The sequence below is a fragment of the Polypterus senegalus genome, chromosome 17, assembly GCF_016835505.1.
Source record: "Polypterus senegalus isolate Bchr_013 chromosome 17, ASM1683550v1, whole genome shotgun sequence".
Classification (NCBI taxonomy): domain Eukaryota; kingdom Metazoa; phylum Chordata; class Cladistia; order Polypteriformes; family Polypteridae; genus Polypterus; species Polypterus senegalus.
Genome location: NC_053170.1, coordinates 6,852,214 through 6,868,910, shown reverse-complemented (window position 1 = coordinate 6,868,910; position 16,697 = coordinate 6,852,214). Strand labels below are relative to the sequence as shown.

The window sequence follows — 16,697 nt, the reverse complement described above, 5'->3', positions numbered from 1 at the left end:
GTTATCAAAGTCTAATACAGCTGATTACCCACGATAGACAATGAGGGGCAACATCTGCCCACCCCGCCTAGGGCTCTAAATGGGCTTCTGACTTCTTTTACACCTCAGACTAGCTGGTACTTCAACTCACACACGCGTCGCGTTCATTTCTGAGGACTTGCTCAGGGGACAAGTCAGATGAACGCTGAGAACGCGTGGCAGGCAGCCATGATACGTGCGCATACGCGTTCTGAGCCCGAAGTATAAACAGGCCCTTAGTTACCTACTACTCTGCTGCCATCTAGTGGATGACGATATATTTTTTGGTGGCAAGAATACAGAATCCTTCTACATACAGTGGGATGCAAAAGTTTGGGCAACCTTGTTAATAGCCATTATTTTCCTGTATAAATCGTTGGTTGTTACAATAAAAAATGTCAGTTAAATATATCATATAGGAGACACACACAGTGATATTTGAGAATTGAAATGAAGTTTATTGGATTTACAGAAAGTGTGCAATAATTGTTCAAACAAAATCAGGCAGGTGCATAAATTTGGGCACCACAAAAAAGAAATGAAATCAATATTTAGTAGATCCGCCTTTTGCAGAAATTACAGCCTCTAAACGCTTCCTGTAGGTTCCAATGAGAGTCTGGATTGTGCTTGAAGGTATTTTGGACCATTCCTCTTTACAAAACATCTCTAGTTCATTCAGGTTTGATGGCTTCCGAGCATGGACAGCTCTCTTTAACTCACACCACAGATTTTCAATTATATTCAGGTCTGGGGACTGAGATGGCCATTCCAGAACGTTGTACTTGTTCCTCTGCATGAATGCCTTAGTGGATTTTGAGCAGTGTTTCGGGTCGTTGTCTTGTTGAAAGATCCAGCCCGGCGCAGCTTCAGCTTTGTCACTGATTCCTGGACATTGGTCTCCAGAATCTGCTGATACTGAGTGGAATCCATGCGTCCCTCAACTTTGACAAGATTCCCAGTCCCTGCACTGGCCACACAGCCCCACAGCATGATGGAACCACCACCATATTTTACTGTAGGTAGCAGGTGTTTTTCTTGGAATGCTGTGTTCTTTTTCCTCCATGCATAACGCCCTTGTTATGCCCAAATAACTCATTTTAGTTTCATCAGTCCACAGCACCTTATTCCAAAATGAAGCTGGCTTGTCCAAATGTGCTTGAGCAGACCTCAAGCGGCTCTGTTTGTGCTTCCTCTGCATCACTCTCGCATACAGCATCTCCTTGTGTAAAGTGCCAATGGTTGAACGATGCCCAGTGACTCCATCTGCTGCAAGATGATGTTGTAGGTCTTTGGTGCTGGTCTGTGGGTTGACTCTGACTGTTCTCACCATTCGCCGCTTCTGTCTATCCAAATCTTTCTTGGTCTGCCACTTCGAGCCTTAACTTGAACTGAGCCTGTGGTCTTCCATTTCCTCAATATGTTCCTAACTGTGGAAACAGACAGCTTAAATCTCTGGGACAGCTTTCTGTATCCTTCCCCTAAACCATGATGATGAACAATCTTTGTCTTCAGGTCATTTGAGAGTTGTTTTGTGACCCCCATGTTGCTACTCTTCAGAGAAAATTAAAGGAGGAGGGAAACTTACAATTGACCCCCTTAAATACTCGGATTCACCTGTGTATGTAGGTCAGGGGTCACTGAGCTTACCGAGCCAATTGGAGTTCCAATAATTAGTTCGAAAAGTTTGTGAATCAATAAAATGACAACGGTGATCAAATTTATGCACCTGCCTGATTTTGTTTGAACAATTATTGCACACTTTCTGTAAATCCAATAAACTTCATTTCACTTCTCAAATATCACTGTGTGTGTCTCCTATATGATATATTTAACTGACATTTTCTATCGTAACAACCAACGATTTATACAGGAAAATAATGACTATTAACAAGGTTGCCCAAACTTTTGCATCCCACTGTAAAAGCGGTTGGGTGTCCTTCCGTCCCGTGAGTGCTATGCAGGCGTGGAGTTTCACACACGCCCCTTCCATTTTGCAATGCACGATGGGATTTGTAGTTTCATTTTTCCAGGTAAAAGATGATTTTCTACTCCCGACTGTGCGATGTCTTCTTCTTCTTTATTACTATATAAAAGCGGTCGGGATTGTCCCGTGAGTGGAAAGCGTAGCGGTATTCCGCTTATCACAGACTTACTACTTGCAGCTTGCGGTACGAAGTGACATGACGTGAGCAGAGTTCTGGTGCTCCCATCGTTCCCTTGCTTTTGTGCGCAATGCGCTGGAAAAATAGACAAAATTATGTCTCTGGAAATAATTAATGTTGATGGAGTACAAATGCCTCACCGCGTAGTAAATATCAGGGGGGTTCAAAAGGGCGACCTCAATATAGAAAAAAAGTTTACATTTCATCACAAAAATAACAGAAACTACGAGTATTAAAGTAATACCGCTCAAATGCAATATAACCAAATTAATGAGTTTGTATAAAATATCAAATTAATCTACATATTGAATTGCCTTAAGAAGTGGTCAACTTAAAAGGCGGGTCAGCCTAGTATAGTGTTATCAATCGACAGCCCGTAGTTATATCATCAGGAAAGAAGCATAAAGCCGCTGCTGTTTTCAAACCACTAGATTCGTGATCATGACAATCAGTTAGATGATGTGGAGCCTGCAGGCTCAAGCACTGATGCAGATCACTGCCCCAATGGCATTTCTTCATCACAAGGCGTCCAAACTTGTCACGACCGTCAGAATGGCACTACATGGGTATTCTGCCACCCTCGGACCTTGAACAGTCACCAACTACCAAGTGTGATGTATGTGACCAGCGTGGACAGTGGAAACGCATGTGTTATATTTGCGGTGCACTCTGCATGGTGCCAATCTTCAGCAACGCTGATTCAAATGGAGACTTTTAGTCATGCTGCTGGTGAAAATAAAGTAATTAACAATTTCTTTAAACTTTTTGACAGCGTTATAGTTGATAATAAAAACTGTTGCTTTCCAGTACATTTCTGTATATGTTTTACAAGTTTTGATAGATACGCCTATACTGCAGGGTCCTGGTAATCACCGGTACCAGATAATAGTTACCCTCGAGTGCTTAAGGAGGCTGGCGAGTGCAGATATAAACCCTTGACACATATTGTTAGGAAGTTACTGCACACTGGAGAGATTCCAGAGGACTGGAAAATGGCAAAATATCATCCCATTATATATAGTACTAGGTTGTTGTACCGTGTTAGCCATTATGAATGTAGAGAAAAGCCAAGCAAAATGACACCTTTTATTGGCTAACTAAAAAGATTACAATATGCAAGCTTTCGAGGCAACTCAGGCCCCTTCTTCAGGCACTACATGGGTATTCTGCCTCCTTACCTGCCACATTACATCTTGCCTGAAGAAGGGGCCTGAGTTGCCTCGAAAGCTTGCATATTGTAATCTTTTTAGTTAGCCAATAAAAGGTGTCATTTTGCTTGGCTTTTCTCTACATCCCATTATATAAAAAGGGTGACAGGGCAGATCCAAGCAACTGTAGGCCAGTAAGCTTAACGTGTATCCCAGGAAAATTAATGGAAGGAATTATTAAGGATAAGATTGAGCAGCAAATGGCAAGGACAGGAGTTATTAGAAACAGTCAGCGTGGGGTCATAAGAGGGAGGTCGTGTTTTACTAACATGCTGGAATTCTATGAGGAATTAACAAAAGGATACGACCAGAGTGGAGCAGATGAGATTATTCATCTGGACTTTCAGAAAGCATTTGATGAGGTGCCACATGAGAGGTTGGGCATCAGACTAAAAGAAGTGGCAGATGTTTTTAGGTGGGTGCAGAATTGGCTCAGACACAGGAAGCAGAGGGTGATGGTCTGAGTGACCTCATCAGAATTGGCCGATGTTAAGAGTGGTGACCAGCAGGGGGCAGTGATGGAGCTGCTGCTATTTTTAACATCTATAAATGATTTAGATAGGAATAGAAGTAACAAGCTGGTTACGTTTGCAGATGATACCAAGATAGGTGGATTAGCAGATAATTAGGGATCTGTTATAGCATCACAGAAGGACTTGGATAGCAGACAGGCTTGGGCAGATTTGTGGCAGATGAAATGTAATGTCAGCAAATGTAAAGAATTACACACAGGGAGTAAAAATGTGAGGTCTGAATACACAATGGGGGTCTGAAAATCGAGAGTCCACCTTATGAGATGAATTTAGGAGTCGTAGTGGACTCGGCGCTGTCACTTGCCAGGCAGTGTTCATAAGCCATTAAGAAGGCTAACAGACTGTCCGGTTATATAGCGCCTTGATGTGTGGACTACAAGTCACAGGAGGTTCTGCTCAAGCTTTATAACACACTGGTGAGGCCTCATCTTGAGTACTGTGTGCAGTTTGGGTCTCCAGGCTACAAAAAGGACATAACAGCACAAGAGAAGGTCCAGAGAGGAATGACTAGGCTGATTCAGGGACACAGGGAATGAGTTATGAGGAAAGATTAAAAGAGCAGAGCCTTCACAGTTTAAGAAAAAGAAGATGAAGAGGAGACCTGAGTGAAGTGTTTAAAATGATGAAGGGAATTACTGCAGTGGATCGAGATGGTGACTTTAAAATGAGTTCATCGAGAACACGGGGACACAGTTGGAAACTTGTGAAGGGGAAATTTCACATTAGGAAGTGTTTCTTTGGACAGAGAACCACAGATACATGGAATAAGCAAGCTTTGTTGGGTTGAATGGCCTGCTCTCATTTAAATCTTTCTAATTCTCTAAAAAATCCAGAGAGTCATCCGAAGCCATTAAGAAGGCTAACAGAATGTCAGGTTATATAGCGCCTTGATGTGTGGAGTACAAATCACAGGAGGTTCTGCTCAAGTCTTTATAACACACTGGTGAGGCCTCATCTGGAGTCCTGTGTGCAGTTTGGGTCTCCAGGCTACAAAAAGGACATAACAGCACAAGAGAAGGTCCAGAAAAGAGCGACTTGGCTGATTCAGGGCTACAGGGGATGAGTTATGAGGGAAGATTAAAAGAGCTGAGCCTTTAAAGAGATGAAGAGGAGACCTGACTAAAGTGTTTAAAATGATGAAGGGAATTAGTCTAGTGGATCGAGACGGTGACTTTAAAATGAGTTCATCAAGAACACGGGGACACAGTTTGAAACTTGCTAAGGGGAAATTTCGCACAAACATTAGGAAGTTTTTCTTTTCACAAAGAACGATAGACGCTTGCAATAAGTGACTTTCAAAACTCGACTTGATGTTTTTTTTGGACAGGACTGGCGAGCTTTGCTGGGCTGAATGACTTGTTCTCGTCTCGATTGTTCTAATTTTCTACTAATGTGTCCAGCAGTCAAAGTGTTAAAAACCGTGCCTCACCCTGGACTTCTTCCTACGCCCTTCTCTTACCCTTTCCCCTTTTAGCATAATCTTTTGTAGATTTTATGAGTTTTTAGATCCAGACGTTTGACAGGTTTGTTAAATATGGCACCATGTTATTTGATGTCTATGTGATGATGGCACAAGCAATGATGGAGGTCCTGACAAACAAAAATATGGTAGCGCTAATGAAATCAGCACAGAAACTGGTACGACAATCAAAATGGCCACATGGTGATGACACCAACATAACTTTAAATATACATAACAATAGCCGCACTGCTAATAAGATGTGCAGACAAACGTGTCAGACAGACACCACACAAGTTCTCAACCCTCTACCACTCATCTGAAAGGACGACTACTGTTTTGATTGTTTCTTTTGTTTGAGATGAGTGTTCGACACCAGCAGGTGATGATGATCCTTCATGATCCTGGTTGCACTGCTAAATGGATGTTCTGTCTCCCGTAGACCGGAGAGTATGCCACCGATGAGGAAGAAGAAATGAGCCCGATGTTCCCCAATGCAGAGATGGCCATTGAGGTCTTTGACCTAGCAGAGAATGAGGACATGCTGTCACCCATAGAGATCGATCCTGAGAAGCTGGCCCACAAGTTCAAAGAGGTCAGTTTCTGGCTGTTGGGATCCCAGGAGGTTGGTCTAGCCCTCCATTACGGGATGTTGTTGATTTGGTGATCTCCGGTTCTTGCCGAGAACTCACTGGTTTATGTATCTTCTGCAGCTCCAGATTAAGCACGCCGTGACGGAGGCTGAAATCCAGCAGCTTAAACGAAAGGTAAATGAAATGTGCCACCTTGGGTTCACCGACCTGAACAAATTCATACATAAAACCTTTCTAAATGTAGGCTGCATTGCTCGCTTGAACTAAGAGCAATTTTGTCAGCCCTCCTGAGACGTGGCATGCTGGCACCTAGTGCTCAGTTCACTCATTGTCTGTGTTGTTTTTTATCTTTTCAAGCTTGCGTCATCGGAGCAGGAGAAGATGCGCTGGAGGATGGAGAAGGCCCAGCTGGAGCAAAGCGTGGAGGAGAACAAGGAGCGCATGGAGAAGCTGGAGGGCTACTGGATGGAGGCACAAACCTTGTGTCAGGCCGTCGATGAGCACCTGAAGGAGACGCAGTCACAATATCAGACACTGGAGAGAAAGTACAGCAAAGCCAAGCGGCTCATCAAGGAGTATCAGCAGAAGTGAGTAAGCAGGGTTAGCTTTGGAGTGGCAGGACTTTTATGAAATGGTAACACGTTAAGAGACGAGACTATGCAGGGAGTGACATCGGTATCTGGGTGATGAAGCTCAGGTGACTCTGAGTGTCTTCTGTTCTTCCATCAGGGAAATTGAGTTTCTGAAGAAGGAGACGGCCCAGCGGAGAGCCTTAGAGGAACTGGAAGTCACTCACAAAGAAGAGACGGAGAAGCTGCAGGAAAAGGTGAGCCCGTTTAATAAGGCCATGGACGCCTTGTCAACGGTGTCTCTCTATTATTGAAAAAAAATCTTGGGAGGGAGACGAGATGTGATCTTCTCGGAAGACACTTTAATGTCACGCGACACAAGGCAGTGAGACAAAAGGACAGCTGCCGTACGGGCTTTTAAATGATCGACAAGCAGAACACACAGCTCGCCAACAGCAGCAGCAAGACGGCAGCTGATCTGACCGCAACTGCTTAGCGTGTGTTCAGCGCCCCCCTTCACAATGCGAGCAGCGCTATGTGTCCCGTGAGAAAGACATTTAACCACACCCGGGCCAGAAATAAAGGACAAAGAGTAGATGACAAAGTAGAACGTCGTGAAGAATTCAAAAATGTTGGCGCGGTACACATGCACAGCAGGTCTTCTCGGATCTTCTTGAAAGACACTTTGAACTCCCGGGAGACTACTGGCAAATATCAAGAAATAAAAAAATGAATGAAATGAAAATTACAATCTCTTTAAATTGTATATAAATTTAACCAAACCCGGGTTGGCGAGCGAAGCGAGCAGGGGCAGAGTTCTCATTAAAGTTAACTCCGTTTTTGAAAGGTTTTTAAACATCTGAAGAATGGCATTTTGGATACTTCACTCCTGCTGTCATGCAGTGATGACGTCATTGAGAACCAACAGCAGATGACCGCAGGTCAGCCCAGTAGGCACTTTCTCGAGTGTCACTGCTGTGCCCACTTATGTGGCCTATGACATCACACCACACTTTTTTTTACATTCTCATATATGATAGATAGATAGATAGATAGATAGATAGATAGATAGATAGATAGATAGATAGATTAAAGGCACTATATAATAGGTAGATAGATACTTTATTAATCCCAAGGGGAAATTCACATAATCCAGCAGCAGTATACCGATACAAAGAAACAATATTAAATTAAATAGTAATAAAAATGAAAAAAAAAAAAAAAAATATATGAAGTATAGGGAAAGTATTGGAATCGTCCGAAGATTCACTGTTGAGATTTTGATGAATCTCGATGTTTTAGACCCCCCTGACTTTCTCGTATACGAAGTATAGGGAAAGTATTGGACTCCTCCAAAAAAATCGATTTCGACACTGTGATGAATCTCGACATTTTAGACCTCACTGAGTCAGAAAATATCATTTTTGGAATTATGTCTGTGTGTGTGTCTGAGTATGTGTGTAAACACGATATATATATATATATATATATATATATATATATATATATATATATATATATATATATATATATATAAACATCTACGCTTAAAAGTGTGTCTGTCTGCCCAACCCGGAAGTGTGAGGTGCAGTCGAGCTAAGGAAACAGAAAACTCGCTTAGCCGCTAATAACACAAGCGATGACAGCACGTCAGCAAACGAGACAAAGTCGCTTATCCTCTAACATCGGCAAACCGGTATCCCTTGTACAGTGGAATCTTGGTTTGCAAGCATAATTCGTTCGTATATCAAAGCGAATTTCCCCTTAAGAAATAATGGAAACTGAGATGATTCGTTCCACAACCCAAAACTATTCATATAAAAATGTTTAATGCAAAATATAAAGTAAAAATACATAAAACAAATTAACCTGCACTTTACCTTTGAAAAGAATCATGGCTGGTGTGAGTGAGTTTCTAAACTCTTGTGAGATTCCTCCCAACGGGACAACACACGGAAGAGCATCCCGAAGCAATCGCAGTCTCCCAGCGCTGTAGCAGTTCGCCATAAAAGCGAATTCGAAAAGATCGTGGACATGCTATGAGTGCCTGCAGTTGATGGGTGATACAAGGAACATTATAAATGTGCAGGGCACAGCATTACTTGGCCCCGACCCTGCCTGACTGCTGTGTCTGTGTATAGGAGAGTGGCAGATCCCGATACAATAAATAACAGTGCTGTTCCTGTTTCAAGCTGAATAAAATCTGGTGTCGCTAAAGTATTGAGACTCAGCTTCATGGGGCGCAAGACGGAGACTCACACGATACAACACACACACACGTGGTCACAATGCTGTAGTAAACAGTATACGCTCGTACGGATGTTGACTATATGAGTGAGGCACGCCGACTGACGATTACCCACAATCCCGCAGTGAGAGAGAGAGAAGAACCATCAGCTCAGTTGTAATAACGTGACACTCGGCAGACAAAGTGTATACAGACTACTTGTATTGCAAGACCTCGCTCGTTTATCAAGTCAAAATTTATTACAAATTTTAGCTCATCTTGCAAAATACTCACAGACCAAGTTACTTGCAATCCAAGGTTCCACTGTACTTCCTCCTGCCGCTAATAGATAGATAGATAGACAGATCTGAATGGCACTATATAATAGATAGATAGATAGATAGATAGAAAGGCACTATATAATAAATAGATACTTTATTAATCCCAAGGGGAAATTCCCATACTCCAGCAGCAGCATACTGATAATAACAATATTAAATTAAAGAGTGATAACAATGCAGGTATAACAGACAATAACTCTGTATAATGTTAACGTTTACCCCCCCCCGGGTGGAACTGAAGAGTTGCATAGTGTGGGGTCTCCTCAGTCTGTCAGTGGAGCTGCTCCTCTGTCTGGAGATGATCCTGTTCAGTGGATGCAGTGGATTCTCAATGATTGTCAGGAGTCTGCTCAGTGCCCGTTGCTCTGCCACGGATGTCAAACTGTCCAGCTCTGTGTCTACAATAGAGCCTGCCTTCCTCACCAGTTTGTCCAGGCATGAGGCGTCCTTCTTCTTTATGTGCCTCCCCAGCACACCACCGCGTAGAAGAGGGCGCTCGCCACAACCATCTGATAGAACATCTGCAGCATCTTATTGCAGATGTTGAAGGACACCAGCCTTCTAAGGAAGTATAGTCGGCTCTGTCCTCTCTTGTACAGAGCATCAGTATTGGCTAATGCACAAGCAATGTGAGGACGTCGGCAAAACGAATCCTCCTAGGAGAGCAATAGTTTCTAGGACCCCGGGCTTTTTACAACATGGGCTTGCACAGCTAGTACAAAAATAAATGGTATTGTATTTACTAATCACTCAACCAGTTAAGAAGTTGGCACATGAATACCTGCGTAGTAACAATAAAAATCAAATATTCAATCAATATGTTTCGCAATCAGGCCGAAATTTCACAGGGAAGCACGCTGCCCCTAATGGACCAAAAGCAGGCCTTGTGCAAAAAAAGGATTCCACAAAACATCAGCTGTTTAAATTGACTTGCAGACCAATTTGTGAATTTCCCCTCAGGATTAATAAAGTATCTCTATCTATCTATCTATCTATCTATCTATCATATAGTGCCTTTCAGATCTATCTATCTATCTATCTATCTATCATATAGTACCTTTCAGATCTATCTATCTATCTATTATATAGTGCCTTTGCTCTATCTATCTATGTCTGCAGGTGAGATGTCACTTGACAGTCTTCACTATAATCACAGATTTTCTTCTCTCTTATCTTTCTCTCCTCAGATTACAGAACTGAAGGGCAAACTCGAAGTGGTAAAGAACTCTAATCCCTCATAAAACCTGAAGACTCAGGAGTGGGGTAGCACAGCACGACACGAATGACCTTGGAGAATTAAGAGTGTGAGCCACAAGCGGCAAAAACACAAAAAGAAGTATAAAAAAAAAAACAACAAAGAATAATGTCAGCGGATAAAAGACAATTTCACCCGAAACACTTTGAACCTAAAGGCCATCCCCACCTCCGCTTTTCCAGCTCCCTTGCTCTGCCCCGTGGATCACTTGATCTACCTGCCCTCGGGAGTCCCAACAGGTGCTGGTGACACTGCAGACCATGGCCAACTCTGGCCTGGTGGGAGGTTTGAGGAGGAGTGAAAGGTCTTTCTTTCTTTCTGTTTTTGTTTTTTATCGATTTCAAGACTTAGCAACTTTTCCGAAAGCTTTTCCATGGAAATAAATAAATAAGCGCGTGGGTGCCCAGGATGGATTGCAATATCTGTGCCAGTCTGCAGCTGGAAGAAATGTCGTGGGCCACAGGCAGCCTCGATGATTCCCTCTCGTATTTATTACACAATTCCAAACCTTTTTTTTTCCAGCAGGATGGCCGACTGGAAATGTTGGAAAGCCATTCGGGATGAAGATTTTATTTAACGTTTTATCCTTTCTTGCTATTTTTATTTTTATTTTTTTTAACGTTGCCTTCTGCTCTGTTTAATCATGTTTATATTTCCAGCACATTGGCACGTAACCAATCGTGAAAAGTTTGGGACACAACCAAACACGCCGCAGTGTATTAAAAAAAAAAATCGAAACAAAAGGAAAAAGTGATTTATTCTTGAAATCCACTTGAGACAAATAAATGAACAAACTGGATTGCAGGCCAGAATGTGTACGTCAGGCCCACGTTGACGAGTGAGCCGCCACAGTACACTTGTTTTTCCGTTTTGAATCGCCCGATGCTGGGGAGAATGGCGGATGTGCTTTCATTTCTCTTTCTTTTTTGTTTTTGTTTTTATTTTTTATTATTGTCATAATTTAATTACAGCAATTGGTGTTCAAGCTAAACCTGTAACTTATGTTTGATTGGTGGCTATTGTTCATTGTGTTTCATCGTTAATAAAAACAGCAGTTATTTTAAAATGGGGAAGAAAACACTTTGGGTGATGTAAGGTGACGGTGGCAAAGTTGAGCAGGGTGGGAGTTTAATGGAGCACAGTGCCAGCGATCGAGTCGCACTTCCAGGTTCAAATGTTTCATCCTGCTTTCGTGTATTTCTACGTGTTTCGTCAAAATTCACGCTTCAGTAAAAAAAAAACAGAGATATGATGTTAAACGGTCCTCTGACTTGCAGGGAAATTATGGGGGTTGGTTGGTGGCAGGACTGGCACTCCAGCCACCGTAAAAAAACAACGTCACCGAGTCTCTGGGACAACAGACGGTTTTTCGGGGACACTCTTTTCAGGTCTGCTGCAGCTGCTTACATCACAAAGGGGAATTTGGGAAAGCCCATCCCTGGAAGAGTAAAAACCGTTGGGGATCGGAACTGGTGTGGCGCTCAGGTCCTAATTTGAGGTGGTCCATCCGGGTAGGCGCGTGGAACGTCTTGTCTCTCCTGTCTCGGGATGTATGTTGTTGGGGTCGGGAGTAAACCTGTAAAGACGGGGCTGTTCTAGAATGGGAAGGTGAAGGGCTGGGGGGCTGTCAAGAGGCAGGGCCTGTTAAAGCCCATTGCGGCACTTCCTGTGTGATTTTGGGCTATACAAAAATAAACTGTATTGTATTGTATTGTAAGGGCCCACCCGAAGGGTCCTCGGGTTCTCAACGTCAAAGCAACAATAAGCTCAGACCCAGCGTGGTCAGTGGTAAGGAAAGGAGATCTGGAACAGCCAAATCGTTCGGAATCACACAAAGGAAGATGTCAGTTCAGCTCCATGAATGAAAGATTCGCTGATCTCGACTTTGCTGACGATGCTGTGATCTTCACGGAGTCAATGGGGGCTCTCGAGAGACTGAGTGAGGAGTCTGAGTGTCCTGATAAAAACCAAGATGACCTCCTAGGCACAGCCATCAGCTGAGAATGTCGACCTCGTCGAGAGGTTTACTTACCTCGGTGGTGACAATCATGTCTCTGGTGACTCTAACTATGAAATCAGTAGACGGATTGGGAGAGCATAGGGGGTCATGAGGTCACTGGAAAGGGGTGTGTGGTGCTCCTGATATCTCAGCAATAGGACGAAGGTCCAAGTCTTTAGAGTCCTGGTGCTTCCCGTTTGTGAGACATGGACACTCTCCAGTGACCTGAGATAAAGACTGGACTCCTTCAGTACGGTGTCTTTACGGAGAATCCTTGGGTACCGTTGGTTTGACTTTGTGTTTCTTACGGAGTCCCGAATGTGGCACATGACCTGCATTGTGAGGGAGCGCCAGTTACAGTACCACGGCCACGTGGTGCAATTCCCCGAGGGTGATCCGGCTTGTTGTTGAGGATCCGAGTGGCTGGACCAGGCCACGGAGACCCCCACGTAACACCTGGCTGCGGCAGATAGAGGGTCATTTCTGGAGGGTGGGACTGGGCCGCATGTCTGCCTTGTGGGTTACCAACAAGGATCTCGAGCTGTTTCATCATGTGGTGGGTGCGGCAACGTGCTATACCAGTGCCTGCTCCCCAACTTGATGTGACTTGACATGACCCTAGTGTGCTATCCATCGCAAGAAGAACCACAAAATTTGACATCAGCAAGCAAAGGGAGCAAGTAGGCCCAGGAGTGTGCCTACCGATGCCAACACAAGCTCTTGTGGCGAATGCCTTTCAAAGTTGGGATCTTCTTCAGGCCTGTATCGATCTGGATGGCGCATTGGTGGACCACACCATGGGGAACAGGGGATGAAAAAACATTTTAAGGTTCAACACGCTGTACCAGCGCCTGCTCCCCAACCTGACCTTTGTGTGCCTGGTGATGAGAAACCCGGACCAGGAACCGGAAAATCTGCAGGAATCTCATAAAGGACAACCTCATTGCACTTGCTGATGATTTTAAAATCAGACCAGAACCAGTAAATCTTTAGAAATCTTGTATCAGAAAATGTCTGAGTTTGTCAAATCAGTAGATTTCACTGTGTGGTTGTTGATAAGAAAAAGAAGTGAGAAATGGTAAATCATTAGGATTAGCGTAACTGGAAATTGTGTCTGTTGAGCTCCTCCTGAATTAGCAGGCTGAGAAACTGATACCAGGGACTGGTTTTTATGATTTGAAATCTTGAAACAGGAAATCTTGTCTGTTGACCTCTCCATATCAGTAGATTCCACTGTGCGGTTGACGATGAGAAACTGAAACGAGGAACTGCTCCGTCATTGAGAATATCATAACAGGAAATGTTGCTCTCTGTGGGGCTGAAGATGAGAAATTGATACCAGGAACTGGTCAATCATTTAAAAAATCTCATAAGAGGAACTGCTGTGTATCGTCTGTCGACTTCTCCAATCAGTAGCTTAACGCTGGCATGGTTAAAGATGAGAAATCGAGACCAAGGACTAGAAACGTGCGAGGAATCTTGCATTTTTGAAAATGTTTCTTTTGAAGATCTTTGAATCAGCAGGCTACTCTGTGCTCTTTATCGGTGAGAAACTGAGACCAGGAAACAGTAATGGGATACGTTTGTCAGTTGAGCTCTTTAAATGAGCATGCCGTGTGATTCGTGATACGGAAAATGAGACCGGGGCCTCATGTATAAATGGTGCGTACGCACAGAAATGTTGCGTACTCCCGTTTCCACGTTCAAATTGCGATGTATAAAACCTAAACTTGGTGTAAAGCCACACACATTTCCATGGTAGCTCATACCCTGTCGTACGTAAGTTCTCCGCTCGGTTTTGCAGACTGGCAGCACCCAGCACCAAAGCAGTGCTACTGTTCTTGTGTGGTTTATCTTTCTTTTTCAGATCCACATCCCTGACACAGATTTATAAATACACTGAAATTAACTGCATATTGCTTATTAGTTTAATGCATCTGATTGTAATTAACCAGTAACAATATAATAGTCCCGGGAATGGTCAAACTATTCTAAATACCATAACTGCTTTAGCGTTGTTACTCTCACTGCACCTTCTTCTTCTTCTTCTTTCAGCTGCTCCCATTAGGGGTTGCCACATCGGATCATCTTTTTCCATATTACTGTCACTACACCACTCGGAGTATTTATATCACTGTATCTGAGTGTGAATCAAAGATCTACAGAAGCTGAGAAAGAGAATTATCGGTATACAGCATCAAACACACGCTGCCTCAGCCATGCTGTCTATTTGAACTGCCCCCATACGGCAAATGCTTCAGAGCCTTTCCTGTACGGACCTCGCGGTTCACAAACAGTTTCATCTAACTATAAACGCACTCAATCAGTCCATCAAGTGCTCCTTGTAGAACTGTTGGTACTTATTAGTACAATCACCTCACTGTAAACTTGTACTACAGTTATAATATTACACAACCTGAGCCACTTTATAAAGCGCATATTTACATATGATGACGATATTTTAAGATGACATGGAGCAAAATATGTTTATTATATTATACAGATGAAACTTTAAATTTATTTAAATAATCTGTATTGTCAATAATTAAACATGTAAGGACACGGTGGCGCAGTGCTAGCGAGTCACTGGCGCTCCGTTCAGGGTTTGTTTCTGCCTCGCGCTGTATTCTTGCTGGTGCTGACACGAAACTGGAAAGATAGTCGGATAGAATAATTAAGCATGTACTACGAAGATATTTCAGTGTTCCTTGAAAGTTTTGAAGAATCGCGTTCTAAGCTTACAGATGGCTTAACGTCTGTCACAGAGCTGATTGTGTGGCGATTGGGTATTTGGAGAAAGAAAAGTCAGGACAGGAATTTCATCGAAAGGTCGCGCATGGCGCAGCAAGCATCTTGCGTGAGACATGAACAATCACTGCGCCACCGTGTTCCTATGTTTAATAACATGATTTAACTCCAGTCGTCATGAAAATGATATCACGTATACTTCTCAGTATTTTAGTTATTCAGAGAGCTGTAATATCACAAATGTAATGGATTCTGTGTCCTGTCGGAGGTTTAAGAAGCACGTAGTGATTCACACACAAAGAGCACATAAAAGATCAAATACAAAATAAAGCATTAGTTACGATGGGATTTGAGAAACTAGTAAATTAAACAATTTTAAGATGAAGTTTATGATGTTCTACTTTAATGACAAAATAAACTACGTGATTAAAGTGGAAATCTCGAGATTAAAGTTGATATTTCGTGCTTTTTTCCCACCGTGTGGCTTTTTTTTTTCTCTGTACCCTGATAAGCTTTCATACGACACTCAGACGGTGGGCTACAACTCGCCTTTTCACGCCGACTTTGATATCTGACAACTTCTTTTTTATTTCAGGCACTGTGCGACTTTGTGAACTTGAGCTTTCGAGTTTCTCCGACACGCTATGTCACTCGATCAGCTTCCTTTTGTTGTTTATCCCACTGTTTAAACCAACAAATAGTACATTTATCCTTTGCCTCCACTTGGTATTCGCAGGAATTCTTCTATTTTCCCCCGTGCTTTTGTCTTTTCACAGAACGCTGAGCTTAAGGGCCATTTATATTGATTTGCATATTCAAAGAGGCGTAATTCTTGTTGGGACGGGAAAGCAAATGCGTTACTTTTCACACTGACCGGGATTTATTTAGTGGAAGAACGTGGAAGTTTGCATACGCACAGATTTATGCATCTAGATTTTTCTGTGCGTATGCACATGCCCCGCTTTTGTGCTTACACCATGTTATAGTGTGAGTTCTATGCACGTCGTTATACATGAGGCCCCAGGAACCCAAAAAAAGCTATGGAAATTGCACAGTGATGGAATGTCTGGTCTTGAGTTGCCTAAATGATCAAATTATGCAAGTGGGATGATGATAAGAAAGTGAGACTCTGAGCTGTCAAATTGTTAGGAGGCTCATTTATGGGGAGCATCATTTGAGTTCTCTACATTAGTAGATTATGAGATATGCTTGATGAGAAAATGAGGCCACGAATTAGAAATATCATAAAGACAAGCACTTAAAGATCTCTTGTGACCAGTAGGAGGCAGAGCAGCACCCCAAACACAACTACACAACACAGTACTGGGTTCAAACAGAAGATCGTTTTTGACTTTACCGTACCTCCAAATACTTTTCCACAATCGAACAATACACAATCCTTGTATTGTCCCATCCACTAATACAAATCTTCTTGTCTCCTTCCACACCTCCCACGTCGTCTCATCCACTCTCCACCTCCAGACTCCCCTGCCTATTTTAATGCCGGATCCAGGGGTACTTCTGGTGCCGCCATATCGCATTCAGGAAGTGCTTCCAGGTCAGGCGGAAGTTCTTTAAAGTGGGG

General features: G+C 43.0%; 1 protein-coding gene across 2 annotated transcripts in view; it reads left to right on the top strand.

Moving 5' to 3' along the window:
• ppp1r9ba (protein phosphatase 1, regulatory subunit 9Ba) overlaps positions 1-11,431 on the top strand; it is a 132,744-nt gene extending 121,313 nt beyond the window's left edge. For both annotated transcript variants that reach the window (XM_039740281.1, XM_039740280.1), the window contains exons 7-11: positions 5,823-5,975; positions 6,094-6,147; positions 6,331-6,560; positions 6,703-6,799; positions 10,298-11,431. In XM_039740281.1, the coding sequence (XP_039596215.1) occupies positions 5,823-5,975; positions 6,094-6,147; positions 6,331-6,560; positions 6,703-6,799; positions 10,298-10,351 (588 nt within the window). In that variant the 3' untranslated portion in view covers positions 10,352-11,431. The remainder of the gene's footprint in view (positions 1-5,822; positions 5,976-6,093; positions 6,148-6,330; positions 6,561-6,702; positions 6,800-10,297) is intronic.
• Positions 11,432-16,697: the final 5,266 nt, after the last annotated feature.